We start from the raw sequence: 17,026 nt of genomic DNA, 5'->3' as shown, positions 1-17,026 counted from the left end.
AGGGCAAGACAGTGAATGTCATTCGCAAGGATCCGGTTCCGGAAGCATGATCGTCGAGTCTTATGATCATAAATCATGTGCACATGGACGCGCGAGTAGATGAACAAGCTTGAAGCCAAGCACTTCCGTTTGACATTTTATACGACAGCACGCAGTAGAACGTAGTAAATATCAGCCGTCAACTGCTGTGGTTGCCCCATCGACTTGCGAATAACGGCGTTGTATCTCGCGATACTTGTCCATTTCCGATTGGCTGACGCTGGGGACTAAAGCTTGCAGGGCGCCCTGGAAGTCATCTTCCGAGACCAGTACGTCAATGTCTTCGGGGGTGGCCAGTTCCGCCAGATAGTACTGCGGAACCATAGGGAATGGGTGACCCTTCAACGGTCCGTCCTGATTCATACGAGCTCCGACAACTAAGCACCGCAAAATGAGGGGTTATATGCCATTCTTACCGATCTTTGCCTCCAACTCCTCGGCTTTACGGGTCATCGCCTTCAGCATCGCATCTGAGCAAAGCGCGTAAAAATCCGCCCCGGTATAGTTGAAAGGACATTGCTCCGCAATGGTGGCAAGGTTCAGATCCGGATGCAGCCGGAACTTCCGAGTAAGCGCTTCAAGGATGTTCACTTGCGCCCGGTGATCATCGCTTACGCCCAGGTAGAGCATGCGATCGAAGCTACACTGTCCTGATGAGTTGCGAGAGCGTCTGGGACCGAAACGGGTATACGCACCGGCCGGGTCGCAGTAGTGCAGGGTCCAGCAAATCTGGTCGATTTGTGGCGCCGATGACAAAAACATCGGCACCGCGCTTACCTCCAGACATGCCGTCCAATTCTGCGAGAAGCTGACTGACGATACGGTCCATGACGCCTCCTGAGTCACCATGATTTCCGCGTTTGGGCGCTACGGAGTCCAGCTCGTCGAAAAAGATCACGCAGGGCTTCGCATCTCTCGCTCGCTGAAAGACCCGTCTAACGTTCGCCTCTGACTCGCCGATGTACATGTTCAGCAGCTCCGGTCCCTTGACGGAGAAGAAGTTGAGGGAACATGAGGTCGCAACTGCTTTTGCCAGCAGGGTCTTTCCCGTACCAGGAGGGCCGTACAGGAGCACACCTATACCATTCAGGTTAGCAAAGAATACGGTGTGACGATTACATCGTACCTGAGCGTTTCTTGACGCCGTCCGCAAATAACTCCGGATGCTCAAGTGGTAACTGAACAGTGTCCAAGATTTCCCGCTTGACGTGGGCAAGGCCTCCTACATCGTCCCAAGATACATTGGGGATTTTGGGAGCGCCAATACTGGCAGAGTATGACGCTCTCGCTTTGTCCAATGCATTATCGATATCGGCAGATGTAATAATCAATCCTGCGCACACTAAGTCACGCAAGGACACCTTGTTATCACTACAGGTGGCGTCAGTCGATGCTGTGACGCTGAAATATTGAATTGGTTCACCATGCTCTGGAAGCCCTATCGACAGCATTCGACTTCGCCTTGCTGACAAGATCGACGAGGTCGGAAGCCACCAACGCGGCGGTTTGTGTTGCCAGCTCGTTGATCGATACATCCGGGGCTACCGCATGGTTGCTGAGGCAAGAGCGCAGAATCTCAAATCGTTCACTTTCGTCCGGAGCCTATGCTCATGTTAGACAAACGGGCCATGTATATTTCTGTTACGATACCTCCATAGAAATTTCGTGCTTGAAACAGGACATCAAATGCGTGGCAACCATGTTTGGGTTGCTGGTGGTACCAACGACCACGACAGGGTACCCAGTTAATTTCCAAGTCTCGTTGAGGCTATCGATACAGTCATTGAGTGCTGCAGTTATAGTTGGATCTGGTGGCTTGTTTTAGAACACGATCATATGGAGGCACCGGGACCTCTGACCTTTTCCTGCATCTTGAGCCTGAGTCGTTTGAGCCAGTGCATCAACGTGACGAAGAACTAGGATGCATGGAGAGCACATGGCCGCTTTTTCGAAGCGTGCCCGTAAGGTGCCCTCCGTTTGAGTGTCGTTCTCTCCGATTATTTGGTAGCAATCGACCTGATACCAAGAATCAAATTTTCTGCACCTTCGCAAACAAGCGAAACACACCTCGAGTAAGTGCACTCCGTAAGTCTGTGCTACCCAGCTTACGGTGGTGAACTTGCCAATCCCTCGCGCACCTTTGAGCAGGATGGAGAGGTGTAGGTTCAAATGCGCGGCATGCTCGATGAGCGAGGCGTATATTAGGGCGGAGAGCTTGTTGAAGGCACTGTCCTTGCCTAGCAAAGGAGACGCTCCACCTTCACGCAGGACATTGAGTATTGATGCAGGGCCAGCCGCTGCGGACGTTGAGCTAAGAATATCAGATGATATCTTCCACGATACTGACCTGTTCTGAGGTACACCGACATATCCGGGACACGAACATGCTCAATGCCAGTCTGCACCATTCGCGTTACTGAGGTGTCTATCCAACAGCCGAATTCTCCGACGGTGGCGCCGAGATACGCATCCGGAGACTCGAATTGTATGCCGGACGGCACGTCGTTTTCAATATTTGTGACGACGAAGTATACGATCTCGTTAGGAACGGACGCGTCGATGGGTAACCTCATCGCCAACAATAACCAATGAGCTTCGCGCGCCTGTACAAAGGACTCCGGACTCACGGGTCCTTTGCACGGTTGGCATCCTCGGCAGCGTCAGGCTCGGCGCCAGAAACGTAAGGCTCGTGTTGGGCGGCGTCTGTACAAATGGGGATCGCAATGAGGTCCCCTTGCTTCACCAACCTCTTCTTCCCATCGAAGTGCTCCTTCAGACCGCGGAAAAAGATCGGTTGTAACGTTTTGGACACAGAGGCCGGCGACGCTACTCGCGCGATCGTGACCGTGCGTGCAGTTGGTATTGGAGGCATGTGGTTGCCGAAAGGGCTGGGTCGTAAGAAGACCTGCTGAGAGCTTGCAGGAGTTTTGCGCGTGGAAATATTGTGTAGAAGCAGGGGAGATGCCTTGACGACCGTGCTGTTGACCGCATGAGCGACGTATAAACTGGACAGATGAAGGTGAACGTTTACGCGGAAATCGACAGATCGTCCGAGCATCGCACACGAACGAGCCGGAGATTCTCGCCTTTTCGATCATGAGCTACTGCCTATATTTCACCGGTGAATAACATGAGATACTTGTAGGATAACACAATATTCCTAGTTGTCTCACCCAATCGCCCTCTAGAATCCCCACTCTGCTCAAGGCCGATATATTTAGATACACAGTGAAGTCCTCCTCAAGAGACGAAGATGATTCTTGTAGAGGACGCGCAAGGAACGACTGTGCTTGCACTGAAGACGAGCTTCCCGCGACCTGTCCGTGTAATATCTCGGGGCCCTCTGGATGGTTTGATGAAGCAACTGCAGGCAGCATGAGCACGGAACCAGCTAGGAATCGCTCGTCTATGGACAGATCCTCTTCCTCAGAGCTGCCGTCTGCTGGGTCGTCCAAGCCAAGGTCACCATTCGTCATCGCACTGTTTGCATCAAGGTCGTCCGCCATCTTCATGACAAGGATGAGCTCGGTTTCTCCTTCAGAAACATATCCTTGCATAACAGGTTCCGTCATGACGATTTCGTATTCCAGGACCCCAGTGCCTGCGATGTGGACACGATGCGTTGTCCCTTGGTGAATGATGGGAGTATCCGCGTAAAACATGCCCTCGAGCCATGACGAATCCTCCTGGGCGGTCTTGTATGCACTCGTGGATAATGCAGCTATAAAAACCGTCTTGAGAGGCACAGGCTGGACGACATTTAATCCTATTCGTCGCTGATTACCCCTGGTACCGAAGACGTCCGGTCGGAGGGACAACCAGGGAGCTGGGATCGACACCTCCGCCACCTAGTCAAGATGAGCATACCACAACATAGCACTGAGGCTCTCGATCAGTTACCTGTTCGTCAAGGGTTACCCAGTATATCACAGACTTGAAGGTGCTGGTCGTTACCAGCGGACTGATCGAGACGGCGACCCGCGAAGGTGGCTCCTCGGAGGGGACATAACTAGCAGTAAGCGACTGCCATACTTGCTTGCCAGCTAGAAGAACGCCTGAGGGGACTTGCGCAGTGCTGTCGTTGTCCCGTACGATGAAAGATGCCGTTGCTGCCCCAGAAACCCCGGAGTCGAAGAGCAGGGTCATACTCGTGAGAAACCAAAGTCGTCTGCGCTCTCTCCGCTCACTTTCGCATTTTTACGCTGCTCTGCAAGCGCTCGGCTCGTGATTCCGCGGATTTACCGGCTCGAAGCTGAACACTAGGCTTGGGTCCATATTTCTCGGACCATAACCAACAGAGCCCAAACCTGCGATGAGCCGAGGAGGATTTGGCGGGCGAGGAGGTGCGTGCACCTTTTCCGATGCACCCATGGGCAGGCTGAGCGAACAACGTTTTTGCAAGGAAGGGGAGGTCGCGGAGGGTTCCGCGGAGGGTTCCAGCAACGGGACATGGGTCCTCCCGATACCGTACTCGGTGTGTGCCCGCTTTCATTCTGGAATCAGCATGTTAACATTCTGCTACAATAGAGATGGGCACGTTTCTACATGCTGTTGAAGACGAGATGTTGTGCGCTTCCGCCATGCCGGACAAAGTACCATACTTCAACGCGCCTATCTACCTGCAAAACAAATCCCAGATAGGAAAGGTGGACGAGATCCTCGGGCCGATTAACGAGGTGATTTCCACGATTCACCTGCGTCATATTCCTTCTTCCAGCGGGACATCCTCCTCGTCTCACTGACGCCTCGATCTTATATACAGGTCTTTTTCTCCGTCAAAATGGAGCAAGGCATGGTTGCGAATAGCTTCAAAAAGGGTGACAAGGTGTACATTGGCGACGACAAACTGCTACCCATCGAACGATTTCTGCCCAAGCCAAAAGTGGCCGGTGTTACAAGTACGCACTACGCTTGCCCCATCCATTGCTTGTGTCACGGAAGACTCATGCATTTCCCCTCCAGAAACAAGGGGTCGGGGAGGAGCAGGCGGCCGCGGTGGCCGCGGTGCACCTGGCGGACGCGGACGCGGCGCGCCACGAGGAGGCCGAGGCCGAGGTGGGTTCGATCGGGGCAGAGGAGGAGGCAGAGGTTTTGCAGGCGGGCGCGGGGCTGGGGGTCGCGGTGGCTTCGGCGGTGGCTTCGGTGGCGGCTTCGGCGGCGGGCGCGGTGGACGAGGTTTCCGGGGTTCATGAGGTATTTGATGTTTTACTACTCTTATATTGCGTCTCTTCTCCATCCCAAGGGAACGGCGGCCACGCTGGAGAGGCGTGGACGTGTTGTGACTGCGAGCGCAGGGGACCTAAAGAATCACCCTCTATCCTGCAACAGTTGAGAGACGCTTGTGACGCGCTCTGTACGTTCATGTTGCAAGAGGACCTCCTATGCGCAATATTCTTTCAGCAATGGTCCATGCTTGTTCATATTCTGACCAAATACCTGCTTGAGTTCTTCAGAAAGAACGACCGTCCTTCGAAAAGTTCCTTCGGTTTCGAGAGGAAGTCCTGAACCCGAACCATCACCTAAGCACTACGAGCGATAGCAAAGCAATGAACTACCTTCATTCTGGACCTCAGGTTCACTGTCAGCATCCTGGGGTTCTTCTGCAAACCCCGCCTGCGCGTATACGGATCTCTGGCGCTCGGATAGATCGCTCATGAGCTGAGAAACCTGTGAAGGGATAAGGCGGCGTTTGTTCGCGATTTCTGACTGCCATTTCATGCGTTGATCCGCTAGTGACCATATATGTCTATCGAGCGCTTCGTCGAATGGCTCCGTATCTAATACGAGAGTCAGTTGGAAGCAAAGATCGGTTGTCATATATTGTATTCACCTTCTTCATCTTCGACCACGTCCTCTAAGTTCTTCCCGTTCACTCGGACATTCGGTTCAGTTAGCATGAACACATGACCTACAAACTCGGAAATACAGCTTGAGAACAATCATGAGACAGGTCTAATAGAAAGGTTATTCCGCACTTCATTCACATGCTGCAGTAACACATCACGCTGTTCCGTGAGGCCGCTCGAGGCAAGCTGTTCTCCTAGGCGTGAAGTGGCCGCTGCCAAGTAGGACTCCTTGACGTTTCTCCAGGCGTACAAGCTATCGACCAGAACCCTCGGGTCTTCTCTTGCCGCTTCTATGTTATGTGGCAAAGCCATGATGAAGCAGATGAAGCAGATTCCGGCGCGTCAAACGCGCAAGGTCGGGATGCATCACGTGCTGCGCGTTCATGCGCGTTCCCGGCTCTTCCGCGCTTCATACGCTTTACTTAGCGTGGTACAGGGCAGCTGCCTTCCATCTTCATCCAGTGCTCAAAAATGATACCCGCTCGGTATCCGCAAGTATCCCTCCTGCCGGAATTTGCAACTTTGCCGAGAAACCTTGCCATCGAACAGCACTTCACACGCATTGCCGGGCCTGGTCACCCACCAAGCTATTTCTCCGACTTGATGCCGTGAGCCTACGCTCTCATAAGCATTGCGTTTCTTGCGTGCAAGCATTTGATGTGACTGCGGTCGGACGCACGCACTCTACTCTCGAACGACCATGTCGACCATGTCGAAGTCGTTCTTGGATGCCTCCATCCCGATCATCGTAGAAAAGCTGAAATTGGACGAGAAGATCGCACTTCTTGGCGCTCCCAACTGGTGGAATACCAGTTCCATCCCGAGATTAGAGATTCCCTCCGTGCGCATGAGCGATGGACCGAACGTTTGTTGTGCAGCGTACATGCAATTGCGGTGGTTCACCAATATCTTCATAGGGAGTCCGAGGATCGTCGCATTTCGTGTCTACTCCCGCACAATGCTTACCTGTTCGTAACATTTTGCTCGTCCTGCGCTTCTCGAGGCTGACATCTTGATAGTGCGCAACCTCCTTCGGCGCGACCTTCGATCAAGGTTCATCTCATTCAGTCAGAATATTGTCCGACTTACTCCCGTCCTTGAGCAGATTTAATCCGCGATGTTGGTGCATTCCTCGCAGCCGAAGCGAAGATCAAATCGTCAGTCATATTGTTGGCTCCGACGTGCAATATACAGCGTTCTCCGTTGGGCGGACGCGCGTTCGAATCGTTCAGCGAAGATCCATACTTGTCAGGTGAACCCTTGTCACCTGCGTAGTTGGCAGAGGAGATGACAACTTCTCTATGATCGCTCATTAGGAATGATGGCTGCTGCGTACGTGAATGGCCTCCAGTCTGATGGAGTGGCAGCCACCATCAAGCATTTTGTTGCCAATGACCAGGAGCACGAGCGTACCGCCGCCGACTCCGTGGTTTCCGAGGTTAGTTCGGTCTGCTCCTCCCGAACGCGATTCAATGTGGGATAATCCTCTGGACGAACACAGCGCGCTCTGAGAGAAATCTATCTGTACCCGTGCGTCTTCACCTACTCCCTCCGTTGCCCGGATTCGATTGATCACCCACGTTATGGCAGGTTCATGCTTGCACAGATCCACGCGAAACCTTGGGCATTCATGACTGCGTGTGTAATCTACTTTGGTTGACCATTGTCTACATGCATATTTGGGAGTTTCTGGCTGAATATGCACTAATATCCACGAGTCACTTGTCTGACCTCGTCGAACGCCCAGCTACGGCCGTATTGACGGGGTCCATTGTTCGGAGAATCCGCGACTCCTCAAGGGTATCTTGAGAGAGGAATGGGGATTCGATGGAATCGTGATCAGTGACTGGTGAGCGCAACATTCAAAGAGGCGGGTCTCATGTCGTTGACGATGTTGCGCAGGTACGGTACGTACAGTGTCGATCACGCATTGAATGCGTCGATGGACCTCGAAATGCCTGGTAGGTCTCGGTACTCCCACGCGGTACGGCTTTGAATGAGTCGATCGCATCCTCAGGTCCACCTCGTTGGCGACAGAATCTACTCGTGAAGCATACCCTTTCCGCCCAGAAGTTGCTCTACTCGACCGTGAATGCGCGCGTCGCCAATATGCTGCAATTTATTCAAAGACTGGCCAGACGCAACCCGGACGTTGTTTACGGGGATGGCGAGGAGCGTTCACGAGACACGCCCGAGATGAGGAAGTTCTGCCGAACGCTCGCAGCCGAAGGCATGGTCCTTTTGAAGAACGGAAATAACCTCTTACCCATCAAGTCTGGTAAAGCGAAGAAGGTCGCTGTCATCGGACCTGGTGTTCATGGGAGGGTGATATCCGGCGGTGGGTCCGCGGCACTGAAGGTATGGTCCGTGGATTGCGAGCTCGGTCCGTATCTAACCACCTTAAGGCGAGCTACGTTGTCACTCCATGGGAGGGACTACAGGTTAATGCACCCGATGGAGTCGAGCTGTCGTATCACATAGGATGTTACGGTATGTTCTGTAGCCCATACGGTGCGCGCATGCTGATAGCCACCCGCAGCTCACAAGTTCTTACCCACTATTGAGAACTTTCTTACAACCCCTTCTGGTGAACCGGGGTGGCTGGCATCGTTTTACAGTCACGATGAGGACCACCAACCCATTGAACATGTTGCGGATTTCGTACTGCAGGATACGCGAGTCAAACTTAATGATTTCTTGCCTAAAGGGCTTGGGGAGACCTGGACCATCAAACTTCGCGGAAGGATGCAGGTTCCGCGTAGCGCGCTGTGGGAGATGGGTCTGACCGTTTCAGGTACCCGACACTTCAGCATGAAGTTAGCGTTACGACTGATCAATTACAGGTCGTGCCAAACTGTGGATGGACGGTGAGCTTCTCATCGATAATTGGACGGAGCAGCGCGGTCCGGGAGAATTCTTCTACGGGCAAGTTCAGCAGCTCTAAACAATCTATCTATGGCTGAGATGAAACATCACAGTCAAGGAACCGTCGAAGAGAAGGCTACTATCGACCTTCACGCGGAAAAGCAGATTGATGTTTTGGTGGAATATTCCAACTACCCGCCGCCGGATTTCGCTCAAGACGACTCTCAGCCTGCGCTCATGATCGGCGTGGTGCGCATCCAAAAACTTGCCATGTTCTGTTCATCCTCATGGACTAGCTTGACAGCGTCTTGGAGGATGCGAGAAGATCGATGCGGACCAAGCGATTGATCAGGCCGCTGAGCTTGCCGCCACGTCGGATGTTACCATCTTCATCGGGGGTCTTACGCCTGAATGGGAGAGCGAAGGGTTTGACCGGCCCACGCTCGACATGCCTGGTCGCCAGAATGAGCTTATCGAACGTTTGGCGGCCGCAAACCCTCGGACGGTGGTCGTCTTGCAAGCTGTGAGCACTCGTCTGCTAGTCGCCCGAGCCATTGTTAAACGAGCCATTGTTAAACAAATTGGTCAGGGTTCAGCCGTGTCTATGCCATGGGTCGATGCCGTCTCTGGAATCCTACAAGCGTGGTATTGTGGGAATGAAACAGGCAATGCGATTGCCGACGTCCTCTTCGGGGTTGTCAATCCTTCTGGGCGTCTGCCGTTGACTTTCCCTGTGCGCGCCAATCAGTTTACGCGCCATCACGCTCGTACTAAAGATACGGTCGCTATGCACAGACACGCATACAAGACGTTCCGGCGTTCCCGAATCTGCGGAGCGAACATGGAAGGATTTACTACCGTGAAGACGTTTTCGTTGGCTATAGACACTACCAGACGAAGTTGATCAAGCCCCTGTTTCCCTTCGGGTGACTAACGGTCCTCGTATATTTGGTCGTCTCGTATCTTATTTCCTGTGTCATGCAGATTTGGGCTTTCATATACGTCCTTCCGTTTCTCCGATATCCACGTAACTCAAGTGGCCAACTCGGACAAGCTCGCATTCGAGGTCGCGACCACAGTTACAAACACGGGTGACGAAATTGGGTCGGAGGTCGTTCAAGTTTATGTATCCTACCCCAAGATCGGTGTCAGCGCTCCCATGCCAACGAAGCAGCTGAAAGGCTTTGCCAAGGTTCGTCGCAGGGCAGGTTCTGTGTTTTTCATCCATCATCTTACGCCCTTCGTCTGTTCTGGCAGGCCCGTAGCATCGACCTGGGGCAGAGCAAGCGCGTCAAGGTCCGCCTCGACAAATGGGCGTTCGCGTTTTGGGATGAACAACCAGACTTCATCGGTGACCAGCGGTATCACTCCGGTGGACCCTTGAACCCGGGAGCAGGGCCCAAGGGAGGTTTGTGGAGAATTTTGAAGGGCGAATATGATATATTGGTGGGCGCCAGTTCTGAGGACGTGCAACTCCAGACAACCGTCGAAGTCAAGGATGATCTCAGCTGGACAGGGCTATAGGGCATGTGATGAATTGTAGAAATACAACGATTTGCTCTACGAGGTAAATGTGCAAATCAGTGGCGATATGGTTCTTCGACGTCACTGGCCAGGCAGAAGACCGCTATACAAATACTTCGAATTCGACATCGCTGTTCTGCAGTACCTCACAACGTGCTTTGCCCCCCGGAGGAACGGTCATTATTGTGCCGTCCGCACAGATGAGTCTAGCACGATCGTCGTCGGTATCCTGTGCACGTTCGCATATCAGCTAATGGATGCACTACAATGATGCAATTGAATGCCTACGGGTATCCATTCCCATCCTCCGCAGCGGACATACTCTACAACAGGCGTAACTGACACTTCACCGTTTACAGAGGCAGGATGTTCGCCGTATGCATTGGTTGTTCCGCTTGCTTTATCGAAGACTAGGTTTACATGAGCCCCATCTTGGTATGCCTGCGTGAGCACGCGCATATTGAGTTCGGTCGTAAATGCTTCGGATATTGCAGTGTTAGGAGCACGTTGGGGGCGTAGTATGACGATATCCATCGACGCGGTACCGGGAGCGGGGGCATGGGCAGTCACGAGAGGGGTGATCCTGAATGCGGGCTCGAGACGATCTGCGTTTGCCGTGGATAGGAAGTATGCGAAGGGACCTTCTACGGTGGATGGCGACAAGGGAGCAAAGGCGGACTTTGCGGGGTCATAGAGTTGAATAACATCCCCAGATTCCTCCGCGCTCTGATGGGTCATGTACGGGAGGAGGTGTACGGTGGCGTGATAGAGACGGCTAATGTTCTGTTGAGCAGCTAGTTTGAAGCGTTCTAGACCGGGGACAGATCCTCGCAAGGCTTCGGAATCGTGGAGAATCGAGGCGTGGAGGGATGTGGAAGTAACCACCATCGAATAGATCGTGTGCTCCGGATCGGATGCGGCCTGCGTGGGGTACACATCTGTGCGGGTGAGATTGAGGCGTCGTTTCGATCCGTTGTCGAGGTATGAACGCAAAGCCCTTAGTTTGCCTCCGATCGGATCCGATGATGATTGGGGGAAGCAAGACGAATACAGTGCGTTGGCCGTACCGCAGGGGACGAGTACCAATGGCACCCGCGCCGAGACGGGATCACCCAAGAGCATCTCGTTGACGATCTCGTGCACGGTACCATCACCAGATGCTATGAGTATCGCTTTGGGGGATGAGATCGTTGTATCGGCCAGGAATTGACGGGCAAGATGACCTGAGTGCCCGGGTGACTCCGTTTGGACGAGGACGAAGGACGCGTTGCGCTCGGTGAGCAATGGAATAACATGGTCGTGAACGAAGGTTGGCGCGCCCTTGTCGCCGCAGGCGGGGTTGACGACGACGAGAAGCATGACAGGACTGCTTATTGCATGTCCATGTTCCGCGCACTCATGTCGGCTGCGCCCGCATTCAAGTCATTTCGCCTCTCGCTCGTCCAGCTGGGTCAGATCGGCCCAGACAAAGCAAAGAATCTCAGCCATGCTAGGGACATGCTCCTGAAGGCAGCCAATGCGAAGGAAAAACCAGACCTCATCGTGTTGCCTGTCCGTCCGACGTGGAAGCGGCTCCACAGGTCAACTGATCTCCACCATCACAGGAATGCTTCAACTCGCCGTATGGGCATGTGCACTTCCCCGTGTACGCTGAGGCTATCGACTATTCACCTAAGGCTGCGTATGATGCGGCCTCCTCTCCCTCCGAGTCGGTTCGCATGTTATCTCAGGCAGCGAAAGAAACAGGCGCTTGGATCGTAGGGGGATCTATTCCCGAAAATTTTGAGGGAAAGTTCTTCAACACCTGCACGGTGTATTCCCCCGAGGGCGAACTCGTTGCACTACACCGGAAGGTCCATTTGTTCGACATCGACATCCCCGGCAAGATCACCTTCAAGGTTAGTTACCAGATTATGCGCCGCAGGCCTTCCGGTCCGATGTCTCTATGATCTTGTGTAGGAGAGTGAAACTTTAAGCCCCGGCACATCGACGAACTATTTTGACACCGGTGAGGGATCTTGTTCTCATTATCTTTTACAGCCGCTAACACCTATTTTCTTTCTAGATTTCGCTCGGATCGGTCTCGGCATTTGTTACGATGTGCGCTTTCCAGAACTCGCAATGATTGCCGCGAGGCAGGGTATGTGTTCCCTTGCTCTTTGGCATGGCGTTTGGACGCGATTGTTCAGCTGCGGTTCGGTCGGCCGTTTCGATGTGCCCTCCATCTCAGCCTGCCGTCCTCTGTGACCACTGACACAGAGTATTTGTTCCAGGATGTCAAGTAATCATTTACCCTGGCGCGTTCAATTTGACCACGGGGCCTCTCCACTGGGAATTACTGCAGCGCGCACGGTGCGTTACTGCCCTCTACGCAAAATGCTGCCGTATGCGCCTTGGGAGCACCCGGGGTATCTCCTCGGGCAGCCGCTTGTTCACGTAATCGACCGTGATCGCTGACAAGATCTGTGGCGCAGCGCGGTCGACAATCAGATTTTCGTGTCCATGTGCAGCCCAGCTAGGGACCTGACGGCTGGGTACCACGCTGTATGTTGCGTCCTCTGTGCCGCTTCTCAGAGCTGAACTTGGGGTACCTTGCAGTGGGGTCATTCGATGGTGGTCGATCCGATGTACGTATCGAACTTCCTTGACTAAATCTGAATCAATGCTCAAGTCTGTCATGTAGGGGGAAGGTGCTGGCGGAGGCAGACCACGAAGAGGCCATCATAACCGCACAAATTGGTATGTATGCCGTGAACACTTGCGGCAAAAGCACCCGGTTGTCTGAATGCTCGGCCATCTTCTTCGTACCCGAGAGCCACCGTGTCGCTTACCGCCATGTGATAGATCCGCAAGTATTGCATGAAACACGCAAGGGTATCCCCGTCACGACGCAACGCCGGTTCGATGTGTACCCAGATATCAGTGCCGGACAGCCGGCGGCCTAAAGCATCGAGATTCAAAGGGTGTATTATGGTCGTCAACCCTCGAGGAGAACGGGCCGGATGCTTCCATCGCTTGTGTATTCTACATGAGGTTGTCACGTCGCTGACGTGGTCAAAGGGCAATCGAAACAGACCGGGACAGAGTTCATGCCCCGTCCAGAGATGGATGCTTAGTGCTGTAAGCACGCCTCACGGAACAGGTCGGGGCAATTTGAACCCGTTCGAAGATCGCGCACCGGGTACGATTTTCGACTTCGCGACCACTCATCGGGCCGTTTCCGAGCTATTCTAAGGAAACCCACATGCGAACATGCCAGTCATGGTGTACGAACTTTGCGCTATCGTTGATGGGTCCTGTTTGTATATATCACTGCACTGAATACATCTTTTCCGAGAAAGCAGATTGTATGGCGTATGCGATGACAGCCCGACGACCGCATGTCGCTCTCGCTTGGTCACGAGCTAGAATACTTGCGTCCCGGTGTCCAGAGGCTAAACCTGACGTCCAGTGCTGTGAGGATCGAGAACATTGACTTATGCCTTAGTACAACCCTTGTTGGGCTGGTGAAGATGCCGGGATTTCACGTATATATGGCCGATGGCGTAAGTCCACAAAGTCCTGAGGTAGTAGAACAGCACCTTGCTATACACGCAAGCTGTATGCTGTAGACCGTTGAAGGGTCTTCTTCGCCGTATTCGCTCATACTGCGCAGATCTAGGATGTCACAGTTGATCTAATCCTCTCTGGAATAACCGAGAGCTCCGCCGGAGACATGCAAGTTTAACATCGATGCCGTGCTCTAGACCATCCAGAAGGAGATCCGCGTGCCAAGTCTCCCAAGCATGCGACGGTCCCATTCATGGTATCCATTCACAGAATCCATCCATAGATCGCACAAATCCGAGACAGTTTTGTCGCATGCAGAAACAACCCTGATTAGCGAGATGGCGGTATCGAAGATGCCTTTTTCAGAACGACTGTCCTGCATTGGATTCAACTGAATAGAGCAGGCTCTGCTTCCCGGGCTAATACGTACGTCATCCGCACTGCGGCTTGAAGCGGCTTGAGGAAACGCTGGAAATACACAGTAGCCGACAAATCGTGCGATGATGATCCACCTCAGGGTCTTCCACCACGCGTTCACGGAAACGGTTATCAGATAAACACCAGTGTCGGTTGAGGTGTAGAGGGCAGTGCCACAGAGGTACACTGTCCGAGTCGGGCCAACCGGAACGAGGTGTCGGCAATCCATTCTGCTCCGGGGGAGATCGTCGTGCACGAGAAAGGCAAGTTCTCAGGTCACTCGCGAAAGTATACCGGAGCAATGCCAAGTGACAGCAGCATGCGGCGTGTTGTCACTGTGAGCCGACCTAAATGGTTTCCTGTGACTCCGGCGATGACGGAGATGGTACGAGGCGTCCAAGACGCATATCGTCGGTGAGACCAGAGCTTGAAGCTTGGTATGTGGCACGTCTGGGAGTCTCCTCGCTGGATCTGGGCTTGCCACTGCGGGCATGCACCCGTCGATATGGGGTCGGAAGCTCCTTGAAGCCGACTGCAGCATACACGTGTATGGGACGCTTGAGAGCCGAGGCAGATCCCTGACGCAAAAGACAGCATCGCGATGCTAGCATTGCCACCAAGATGCCGCACGGGTGGGAGTCTGCACGGGGAGGGACGACCCTTTGTCGCCGGAGCGGGTGTGCAAATCCGGTGTGCTAAGTATACGAAGCCAGTGCACCCCAGTGCATCACGGATGAGGGGCCCGCACGCATGAGAACAATGAACTTCTGATCCCCGAGCCAGTTGGATTGCCAGTGCAAGGTGCAATGCGGCGATGGCAATATCCCCGGGCTATAGTTCGCCGAAGCGATGATGAAACCGATATCAGGCGAGTACGTTGTCGTTCCCCGCTCAGAATTGGCCAGTCCTTGTTGCCCAGTGACCGAGTCAGGCAGAGGATGTGTGCTGGACGAGCCAGATTAAGGGAGGTCGCACCAGTGAGCGCTCCATAGTGACAGTCGGAACGATCGATCCGAACCATCGCATGATTTAGAACACAATCGCCCCCTCCCATGTCGGCCAGCCTCGTGTTGTCCGGCCGGAACCCCCACCCCCAGCTAGAACTTCCCCTGAAGCAATGCGCTAAGCGGAAGAAGCACAGGAACGCCTGAGTTTAGCAGTTGCTCCCGAGACCATTGTGACTGAACGGGAAACAAGCACGGTGCCTTTGAAAGCCGACCGGCGTTAGCAGATCCGCAGATGACGGGGAATAAGACACAACAAGCAACCGCGGGTGGTGGTGGGCTAACCCGCGAGAGCCCCATGCCCAAAGATGGTAATCCGTTTCTCGAGTCGCCGCGTGGCCGGCAACTAAACCGGCTCGGGCCCCCCTATTGGCCCTGTTACCGGTCTTTTTCGTCACCCGTCTTATGCTATGGTCGCCGTGACGGATGAGGTACGAGGATCGTCAAAGACGGGATGACCGGTTACTGGCTGCTATGTTGGGCGCCGTGAAACTCGGGCTCTGCTAGCGGGGAGCCTGGCTTCGTCTCCCAAACATTTGCCGTGTTGCCGGAGGGGGCGCAATTCCGAACTATGTACTCCTGAGTTCATGACGCCTGGGTCAGTAGGGATTCGGAGTATCAGTGCTGACATATGCAACCGCGGGACAACGTTGTAGCCTTGTGGAGGAGATCCTCCACGTACAAAAGTTCTGCTAAAATCTCATTTGCCCTTGCAGCTCCGACGACTACTGCCGTACTGGTCACTTTCTCAGCTTCTTGAGACAGGAGGTGCAAACATGATACGGAAATGAGCGGAACAACAAAAGCGTATGGCGAGACATCAATGCAGAGGAGACTTTTTGGCCATAGGTTGGGCACGGAACGGATCAATTCCGATGAAATCCAGCAATTATACCAGAAAGCCATGGAAGGTCTCCACGCCCCACATACAATGTACAGGAGGCAGGGGATATGGCCGGATAGCGCCCCATCAGCACCCGCAGCGGTGGTTTTATAATCGGGGAAAACCTTGTCGCTGACAAGTCAATACACACATACATACATCCGATCCCGGCATGAACATAGAGAAAAGGCAGTGGTGTCAACCACGATCGATGTCGCTGTTCGTTCTTAATGAGCATGCTCATGTCGAAGCTGAGGTAGAGCGATGCCGAAGCACCCGCCCTCAATGCGCGACGCCGATCCATCCACCCGAAAACAGTCGCGCAGGGAAGCGGAATGCCTGCTTCAGAATTATCCGCTCGGCCAGGATCAACGGAAGTTGCGTATGAAGAATATCGAAGGCGGAAGCGACGTGTTGAGGAGCTCCGACCGTTCATCGGAGGATGTTGCAGAAGCGCAAGAAGCTTTTTTTCGCCAGACGTGGGCTCTGAGATAAACGTCCGGGATGAACACAGAGTTCCCACCGTAGGGACGATCGATAGTGAGGAGCAAGAAGTCGCACACGCCCGTCGACGAGATGGCCTTCCCTGTGTGTGTGCTCACCCGCCCTGGAGCCCGACAGGCGGAGAGAACTTGGGGACGTCATACTTGACAATCTCTCCGTGACATGCGCGCGTTTTTCTGCAGACGTCGCACGAATTAGGTAGAGCCTGTCTCGGGACGTTAATCGAACAAGAGGAGGGGTCGATCGCCAGAACAACGCTGCCGCGGCTGCGGACCAGGACACGGCCTGACCATTCGCAACAGAGAGAGAGTGTGTGTGTCTCTGGTCACGATATAGCGTGAAACGGTTATGGGGACCGAGAGGCGCTCAACCCTATGTAAGGGGGGGGTCCGGGG

At 53.8% G+C, this 17,026-nt stretch overlaps 5 protein-coding genes across 5 annotated transcripts; 3 read left to right on the top strand and 2 right to left on the bottom strand.

Annotated features, from left to right (window-relative positions):
• Positions 1 to 171: 171 nt before the first annotated feature.
• Positions 172 to 3,825, bottom strand: PUNSTDRAFT_103626 (AAA-domain-containing protein; the record flags this gene model as incomplete). The annotated part of the gene is made up of 12 exons (XM_007384634.1): positions 3,213 to 3,825; positions 3,071 to 3,147; positions 2,667 to 3,017; positions 2,387 to 2,607; positions 2,107 to 2,336; positions 1,899 to 2,055; positions 1,690 to 1,847; positions 1,463 to 1,641; positions 1,166 to 1,410; positions 735 to 1,116; positions 456 to 679; positions 172 to 416 (listed from the first exon to the last, which is right to left on the bottom strand). The coding sequence occupies exons 1-12, from the start codon at positions 3,699 to 3,701 to the stop codon at positions 172 to 174; spliced, it is 2,958 nt and encodes a 985-aa protein (XP_007384696.1). The 5' UTR covers positions 3,702 to 3,825.
• A 395-nt stretch (positions 3,826 to 4,220) lies between these two features.
• PUNSTDRAFT_120928 (Gar1-domain-containing protein) lies at positions 4,221 to 5,457 on the top strand. Its single transcript, XM_007384633.1, has 5 exons — positions 4,221 to 4,382; positions 4,442 to 4,513; positions 4,567 to 4,715; positions 4,802 to 4,937; positions 5,002 to 5,457. Exons 1-5 carry the CDS (start codon positions 4,352 to 4,354, stop codon positions 5,229 to 5,231), a joined length of 618 nt encoding a protein of 205 aa, XP_007384695.1. The 5' UTR covers positions 4,221 to 4,351; the 3' UTR covers positions 5,232 to 5,457.
• A 108-nt stretch (positions 5,458 to 5,565) lies between these two features.
• On the bottom strand, positions 5,566 to 6,197 carry PUNSTDRAFT_69918 (uncharacterized protein; the record flags this gene model as incomplete). The annotated part of the gene is made up of 3 exons (XM_007384632.1): positions 5,566 to 5,816; positions 5,870 to 5,954; positions 6,015 to 6,197. 3 exons carry the CDS (start codon positions 6,195 to 6,197, stop codon positions 5,566 to 5,568), a joined length of 519 nt encoding a protein of 172 aa, XP_007384694.1.
• Positions 6,198 to 6,558: 361 nt separating this feature from the next.
• PUNSTDRAFT_154781 (uncharacterized protein) lies at positions 6,559 to 11,574 on the top strand. The gene is made up of 21 exons (XM_007385164.1): positions 6,559 to 6,750; positions 6,803 to 6,853; positions 6,905 to 6,938; positions 6,991 to 7,137; positions 7,202 to 7,323; positions 7,387 to 7,415; positions 7,476 to 7,523; positions 7,633 to 7,734; positions 7,788 to 7,846; positions 7,903 to 8,243; positions 8,291 to 8,375; positions 8,425 to 8,679; positions 8,729 to 8,810; positions 8,864 to 8,999; positions 9,055 to 9,273; positions 9,340 to 9,483; positions 9,546 to 9,676; positions 9,735 to 9,942; positions 10,008 to 10,101; positions 10,159 to 10,274; positions 10,563 to 11,574. Exons 1-20 carry the CDS (start codon positions 6,586 to 6,588, stop codon positions 10,272 to 10,274), a joined length of 2,568 nt encoding a protein of 855 aa, XP_007385226.1. The 5' UTR covers positions 6,559 to 6,585; the 3' UTR covers positions 10,563 to 11,574.
• A 98-nt stretch (positions 11,575 to 11,672) lies between these two features.
• PUNSTDRAFT_120926 (carbon-nitrogen hydrolase) lies at positions 11,673 to 13,405 on the top strand (the record flags this gene model as incomplete). Its single annotated transcript, XM_007384631.1, has 9 exons — positions 11,673 to 11,825; positions 11,879 to 12,172; positions 12,234 to 12,282; positions 12,340 to 12,414; positions 12,548 to 12,626; positions 12,749 to 12,818; positions 12,873 to 12,901; positions 12,958 to 13,013; positions 13,119 to 13,405. 9 exons carry the CDS (start codon positions 11,673 to 11,675, stop codon positions 13,217 to 13,219), a joined length of 906 nt encoding a protein of 301 aa, XP_007384693.1. The 3' UTR covers positions 13,220 to 13,405.
• Positions 13,406 to 17,026: the final 3,621 nt, after the last annotated feature.

This window comes from Punctularia strigosozonata (genome assembly GCF_000264995.1).
Source record: "Punctularia strigosozonata HHB-11173 SS5 unplaced genomic scaffold PUNSTscaffold_8, whole genome shotgun sequence".
In the NCBI taxonomy this organism is placed as follows: Eukaryota; Fungi; Basidiomycota; class Agaricomycetes; order Corticiales; family Punctulariaceae; genus Punctularia; species Punctularia strigosozonata.
Note: the sequence above shows the minus strand (reverse complement) of the source record. Positions and strands in the feature narration are given on the sequence as shown.

Coding starts and splice junctions, on each gene's coding strand:
- PUNSTDRAFT_120928 (XM_007384633.1), top strand. CDS start 4,352: ATGAGCCGAGGAGGATTTGGCGGGCGAGGAG. Junction 4,383..4,441: donor AGGATTTGGCGGGCGAGGAG/GTGCGTGCACCT, acceptor CGTTTTTGCAAG/GAAGGGGAGGTCGCGGAGGG. Junction 4,716..4,801: donor TCCTCGGGCCGATTAACGAG/GTGATTTCCACG, acceptor TCTTATATACAG/GTCTTTTTCTCCGTCAAAAT.
- PUNSTDRAFT_154781 (XM_007385164.1), top strand. CDS start 6,586: ATGTCGACCATGTCGAAGTCGTTCTTGGATGCCTCCATCCCGATCATC. Junction 7,324..7,386: donor CCGACTCCGTGGTTTCCGAG/GTTAGTTCGGTC, acceptor GGACGAACACAG/CGCGCTCTGAGAGAAATCTA. Junction 8,680..8,728: donor GATGGGTCTGACCGTTTCAG/GTACCCGACACT, acceptor GATCAATTACAG/GTCGTGCCAAACTGTGGATG.